Source organism: Carassius gibelio, chromosome B24 (genome assembly GCF_023724105.1).
Source record: "Carassius gibelio isolate Cgi1373 ecotype wild population from Czech Republic chromosome B24, carGib1.2-hapl.c, whole genome shotgun sequence".
In the NCBI taxonomy this organism is placed as follows: Eukaryota; Metazoa; Chordata; class Actinopteri; order Cypriniformes; family Cyprinidae; genus Carassius; species Carassius gibelio.
This window is the reverse complement of record NC_068419.1, coordinates 10,658,351-10,665,669: the sequence shown is the minus strand read 5'-3', so window position 1 is coordinate 10,665,669 and position 7,319 is coordinate 10,658,351. Positions and strand designations below refer to the sequence as shown.

Below are 7,319 nucleotides of genomic sequence, written 5' to 3'. Positions count from 1 at the left end.
ATGGCTTCCCAGCATCCCTTTGGAACTCAATCAAGTGCAATGCACACAAATAGTCACAAACGTAAGCCATTCTTTATATTGATTGCATCTTTTATTTTAATAATGATGATTATTTATTTCAGATCCTGACGTATTGGATTGTTGATCAACTTTAGTTTTTTTTTTTCACAATATATTGTATTATTAATTCAAATCACAGTTGGTAATAGATGCAAACGTTTCTTTTGAACACAATGCTTATATGCAATACTTTCGAAGGCATACAAGAACCCAAGAAAATAATGACATCATCATCTCCGATAATATCATTCAGTCCAATGGAGGGCCCTCCTGACCGTCACAGAAAAGTCTTCACGAATGTCAAAAGACTCAAACGTTCGCTCTTACAGCAAGTGTTTGTTTAAAGGTTTCGAACTGTAAATATGCAGCGTACAAAAACTCATTTGTGTCCCCATAAAAACAAGTCAGAAGGCACTTGGTACGAGAGAACGAGAAAAAGTAAATCACAGTTGTTGGAACTACAGATAACGCCACTCAAAAGACTGCCTGCATAGCCTGAACAGAAGAAAAAAGAAAAGTTCCGTTTTCACGCCGGTCCAGAAAATAGTACGTCTTGTTCTTTTTCCTGGTAAATATACTTAAGAATAGTAAACTCTTGTGTTTCTCTTTAAATCTGCATCAAAAGTTGAAATGAACTAAGTGTATACTGTATATTTGCTTGCCAAGGAATTCTGTTGGCCGTTGGTCCATTGAGGGAGATGGAGTGGCGTTTGTTGGGTGAGTGGTGTCCTCTAGAGGCCAGGGCCTGAGAAGCTGGAGGGGGTGTTTGTGTTTGCGAGGCAGTGCTGGACCCGTATGCTACCTGGCCTTCAGGCTCTGTAACACACTGTAAACGTCCGTCTCTTTGCTCAGGCCTTCAAACAGTGGCAGTAAATCCAGCAGCTCTGTGTCTGTCATGTCATCAAACCACGACTGCACCGGCACCTGCAGACACACAAACACCATTACAAGACCAAGCTCAAAACGCTTTTCTGATTTAGTTGCTTTAAACAATCTGCAGTTCTTTAGATTATAAATGAGATTACCATTTATAAGGCATAAGAAACCCCAAGAAAAAGGAATAGTTCACCAAAAAATAAAAATTCTTATGACTTCATGAAGAACATACAGTAAAGTCATATTTTAAAGATCTGAAATAACATGAGGGTGAATAAATAATGACCGAATTTGCATTTTTCACACAGAAAAGACTTTATCAGCTAGCAAGACTGAAGAGGGAAATTTCGAAATGTGTTCAATAACATATTTATGTAAAAAAAAAATATATATATAAACTCTTTATAGAAGGCCTCTTTAGACCATTGATATCCCCCAATACTTAATAGTTGTCTGTTTAAAAATATGAAAGTACTAAGGATGCACAGTTTGGGGGGGATGGGAGGGAATTCATGGCAATAAAAAAAAAAAAAAAGAATATATCAATATAACTAATAATAATGTTATTATTGTTGTTGGTTTCTTATTGTATTATGTTTATTGTGACTAAAAACACAATAAGAAACATCAGAACTGTAATATTTCACTGTAAAATAAAGTGTTAAATACAATCAAAATATTAATACTAATTTATTAATATTAGATTATCATTATATTTTACAGTACATCTGTTAAATGTGTGACCCACATTCGTAGCATTTGCTGCAAACTGAGCTGTTCCACAACAATAGCTGGGTTTCCATCCAAATGTGAAGCAAATGTTTAACATGGAAATGATCTGTCGTTTTCATCCAATTGTTTACTATATTTATTTGTTTGGCCAGTGCCATTGTGGGTTTTGGTTCTTTTGCTGCTGTAGACTGTAAGGACGTTTGAAATAACTGAAATCATTTGAAATTTCATTCAAAGTGATACAGACGTGTGATGCAGTCAAGAGCAGCCTGGAACTACATTCACCGAACCTTAGATTAGAACATTTGTCAGCCAGTCAAACTTCGCCATAGTGCATAAATGCATATTTTATTTATATTAATATGTATATTTTACCAACACACACATATATATATATATATATGAGTGTGTGTGTGTGTTAAATGGCACAACTTTTTTATTTATTTTTATCTGAAAGTATACTCAAGTATCATTCAATTATAGAACTTTAGTATTAGAATGCAAACTTGAATGCATATTTGTAATTTTAACTAAACTTAGTAACTAAACAATAATACGGTAATATGGTAAGATAATAATACTAAAATTATACTAATAAGAACAATATAAAACAAACTAAGGATCAACAAGCCGCTGGATTCATGAATATTAATCGGGTGGCGTTACAGGGATGATGATAATAGGTGAGCATCAGCCAATGAGGTTGTCTATTGCACATAAGCTACGCCCACTGCCAGAGAACCCAGCAGTTCTTAAAAGCTGAAAAATTCCAATGGAACTCCATTATTTTGGCAGGAAAATATAAGAAAGAATATTGTTTACATGTAGCGCATCAATTATACTCGGTGGCTCCATTAAATCGCAATGTAGAGGGTTGGCAACCAACTTATTTTGCCACAGGCTTTAATCAGCACCTTCAGCTCATTAGTTTGAATACAGAATAACAGCTTCTCTTCTAAGCAGAGGGATGCAAGCGTGTGTAGGAGGTGACAGCACTGAGGTACAATAGAACTGCAGCTTTCTTCCTCAGGTCTCTCCGTTAGATTAATATCTATAATTAATGAGAAGTTTTGAAAAATGAGTGTAAAGTGCCAGTGGCTGGGTTCTACCTCATTAGTTCCACTGGAAAAAAATGATTCTGGGATAAAGATATAAATGAATGCACTAGGAGTCACGTTGCAACCTATATTATATAGTAATAGTGTATTCTGAAGCTGTAATGTCGAATCAAATGCAGTTGAGGTCCTCAGTGACACATACAGCGTTTTCTGGATGAAAGATGTAGGAGGCAGGTGAGTTGTCCACTATGATGACTTTGTTGAGCTCTCGGCCCAGTCGGCTGAGGTCTTTGACGTAGTTCCCCCGGTGGAACACACAGGATTCCCTGAAGAGCCGGGCCCTGAACACACCCCAACGGTCCAACAGGTCTGCTACAGGGTCAGCATACTACAAGATCAAGATAGAGATGCAACAATACAACAGTTACACTATGACCAGACAGACTAACTTCTCCTGCCTGCATTTATGCATAGAAGACATCAGACTTTTATCTCTGTCCCGAATAAAAAAAATAAATTTAATAAAAATATGTACAAATAAAATAAATTCATATCTGACTCAAATCCAGCCCCTCCCCCCCAAAAAAACCATGAAAAAGTACATTAAATAGTTTTGAGCGTAATCATTATAATAATTTAATATGAATTAATTAATTCATATTTATATATTAAATAAATATATAAATAAATAGCATACACTATGTATCTGACACAATTCCAGCCAAAAAAACTGACATGAAGTAATATATAAGTTTTATAAAATAATTTGACTAACTTAATCATAATATTAATAATGAATTAATTAATTCAAAATGTAGAAATTAAGTAAATAAACAATAAATAAATAATAATGTCTCTAACTCAGGCAAAAAGAAAAAAATAGTAACAAATAAATAATAAATTACTTATAAATAATACATTCATTTTTTTCAAACTCAATCCAAAAAACATATGGATTTATATATAGATTTTTGTTTATGGATTCAAATCTGTTTAATTCCCCCTAGCTATTGAAAACATGGGATAAATTTGCAATAAAATAAGATTCTATTTTGACAATTAATCAGTGTTTTTTTTTTTTTTTTTTTGCTGCTGAAAATGAACGTTTGGCAGGAAAAGCATTTTATATTACTACCAATGGTGCATAACACATCACCTCATGAGCAAGATAAATGATTATCAATGCATGAACCAAACTCACTGCAAACTTTCTGACTCAGTTTCCAACACATTATTTTTTTTTATTATAAAGGTATATATAAATATTACAGAGATCAGCAAAATCGCTCTAAACAACATTAAAGTTCCTCGGCGAGTATCTCACAGGAGATGGATGCTGTGAGCTCCACTGACTTCACTCCATCACTTATTTGCATAACATTCAACTTTTCTCAACTTTGTTGAACCACTGGGCTCATGAACATTACAATGCTAACATCGTCAGCTTTTACTGAAAATGACTTCCATTGCTAAGTCGAGCCTGTAAAATATTGACTAATTGACCAAATATTGAAAAATACTGACTATAATTGCAAGCTTTTAGTGCTAAAGATGGTTTACATGCAGTCTAAAGAATACTCAGGAAATCTTACCTTAGCCAGGCTGGCTGTAAAAAGAACACATTCAAACAGTTCGCCCATTTTCTGCAGAAACTCATCCACGTGAGGCCTCTTCAGTACGTAGACCTTCAAACAAACAGCTATTACTGATGGAATTCTGCAGACTTTGAATCTTCAACAAACCTTTTTGTGGAGTTTCAGTCTTCAACTTGTAGTTCAGTTGCTGCAACCCAGTGCAAGTAACCAAGAACAGGCCGACCCTGATCCACAAAGCCTATCCTGGATTACTTGAACCAGGTACCAGCCACCTCGCAGATGTTTTCCAGCAACAAATGAGCCCATATTGACTCACACACAGATTTACAATCAACAGACTTCAGACTCCCCTCAAGTGTGTTTACTCTTTCGGCTGTGTTCAGACTGGTGACATTTGTTTACTTCAAGTTAGTTACCTCGAGCGTGTGCTGTTGACTACATCGTACCCAGTGACTCGAGGAGAATGATAAAAAGGAAATGAGTTCAGATTCAGACTGTGATTTAGCATGAACCCTTTGGGGCCACTCACATATTACTGCTTCTTAAGAGATGAAAAGACAAAACCTCAGAGGACACATGTTGGAAAAATATCTTAATACAGCAGAGAATGCACAGAACAGTGAGATGTATTTGATGGAGCAATTCTTAATTATTTTTTTACAGGAATATTTCAGGTTTAGTAGAAGTTGAGCTTTATGTGGCATGATGTTGATTAACATAAAACCGAATTTCAAATTTTCACTCTATTTATTTAAAGAAGCAAAAATTGAAAACTTATAATGCAGCTGAACAAGGTCAATACATAACTGTTAAGAAAATATAAATAAACTTTAAAATGATCACAGTTTTAACTGTACAAATCCTACAGTTCATTGGTTTATGGTAAATGGTTTATAGAAAAACAACTTATCAATTATGAATATTAGATTTTTTTTTGTCACAATTTATATGATTTTATTTGTATGTCACATGTTAAAATGATGCTGTTTTGTAAAACATCATGCACCTATTAGTATTTACCTAAGCTTTTGAACAAGCTAAAATAGTTTAGTCTTTACCATCTGTATTTTTAAGGTGGTTGTCATTATATTATAACATGTAAAAACATCTTAATTAATTTGACGTAGTAACATAGTTACAGTTAATAAAGTATACTTTTTTATTGTACATTAAATTTTAATCTGTAAAACCTAAAACCAGTTTCTATTGTATTTTTACAGTAAATATCTGGCAACCGCAGCTGCAGTTTTTTTTTATTAATTCATTTATTTATTTTTTTACAATATAGTATCTGCAAGATGATGTAACCAAAAGTGTTAACATGATTTTAATGTAAAAATCACTTAAATAACATTTTCTGTGTCAAGTTCCAATTTCACAAATTTATCTACTGCAGTAATTTAACAAGTATGTTTAACAGGGCCCCAAAACAGCTGTTAAAAATGATGGATTGTGCAGCCTTACGCCTCAAATATTGCACGTTTTAGCATTTTATAAGTAAACTAAAATTTATTCTTTTAATGGTTAATTATTACTTTAATAAAAATAATTGTAAATCTTCGAAAAATAGGTCCCATCCACTTCCATTGTAACTGCCTCAGTGTGTAATTTTTTTTACACACTGAGGCATATATAAATATATATATATATAAAGGACAAGTCAACATATATATTAGTTTTTATTATCCCACAAATGCTGTTAATAGAGCTTAACTTGTATGGAACCCATAATATTCCTTTCATTTAAATTTATGATATGGCTTGTCAAGGTTAAGGTGACATTGCAAGACAAAAAACACAGTCCAGATTCAAAGGGGGCGAGAGCTTTGTTAATAACCTGTTGCTGACAAAGTGTGACCATTTACCCATGGCTACATTTGAACCCATTTGCACGGTACCTGATGAACTGTCCCGTCAATCTCCACAGGGACAATAAAGTCTGCGTTGCTGATGGGCTGCAGGCACAAAACAGGAAATCACACATTAGGAGCCTGTTTGAAACCCACTGTAAGCATGTTACAGCTGTATGAGCTGTGCTGTTCTCTGAGAGTGCCAGAGGGAGGCATGCACCGCTTCACAGCTACCTGTAGTCAAGACTTTCAATTAGACTTCTTTGAGTGTATATGTGCATGAGTGTGTGCATTTGAGCGTGTGTGTTTCTGACAGCTGACTGCATGGAGCTGGAACTGCAAGCGTCTTTGAAAAGAGACTTGATACGCTTTTTAAGAAAGCGGAGGGAGAGAGAGGAGGAGACGTGCTGTAGAGCACTGGGAGATGATGAAAGAGACCCAGCGGGTGGCTATGAGCTGTCTTATTGCAAACAGAGAAAGAGAAAGGCAGATGAGGATGAGAAGAGGAGAGAAAACTTTTGCTCTCTGCACTTTTCAAGGGCTTGTTGAAAACAAGGAAATTCTTTGGATCTCAGTTCTGATAGGACGGATGAGGAGGAGGCTCATCCAATATCTGACCTGGCTTGCATAACATCACGACTGTGTTGCATAGTTTTATTTACAATGACTGCAGAACATAATATTCTTAATTAGTGTTATTTTGAAATAATTTGTTTTGTATTTTACTAATATAATTTTGTTTAGCATTTGACTTTTTTTTTTCTAAACCATAAATTTACAGATCATTTTATGCTTAAAAGGGTATGAAAACTATTGTATACTCAGTTTAAGTATCAGAATTTTTTATTATTATTATTAAGTAAATGTATCATATTTTAAGAATGTTTTTACTGGAAAACAAGATAAACCATCAAGTTCATGATTTTTCTCAGTTAACTGTTTCAATGTTTGTCTAGAAATACAGTGGACAGATTTTTGAATGTTTTAGTAATTTAATGTCTGTCTGAAATAAATATTTAATGAAGGGACTGATTTCAGATCAGTTTTCACAGTCAACTGATTTAAACGTCAGTTCATAATATGGCCAGCAGGAGGAGTGGGTGATCTATATCAATGGGGATTGTGAGTGGCACAACAGTATTTATTAG

General features: G+C 34.3%; 1 protein-coding gene across 4 annotated transcripts in view; it reads right to left on the bottom strand.

Annotated features, from left to right (window-relative positions):
* Positions 1-69: 69 nt before the first annotated feature.
* The window catches only part of ctdspla (CTD (carboxy-terminal domain, RNA polymerase II, polypeptide A) small phosphatase-like a), a 36,028-nt gene continuing 28,778 nt past the window's right edge, over positions 70-7,319 (bottom strand). For all 4 annotated transcript variants that reach the window (XM_052595870.1, XM_052595869.1, XM_052595867.1 and 1 more), the window contains 4 exons: positions 6,220-6,276; positions 4,319-4,411; positions 2,929-3,114; positions 70-984 (listed from right to left, as the gene is read on the bottom strand). In XM_052595870.1, the coding sequence (XP_052451830.1) occupies positions 859-984; positions 2,929-3,114; positions 4,319-4,411; positions 6,220-6,276 (462 nt within the window). In that variant the 3' untranslated portion in view covers positions 70-858. The remainder of the gene's footprint in view (positions 985-2,928; positions 3,115-4,318; positions 4,412-6,219; positions 6,277-7,319) is intronic.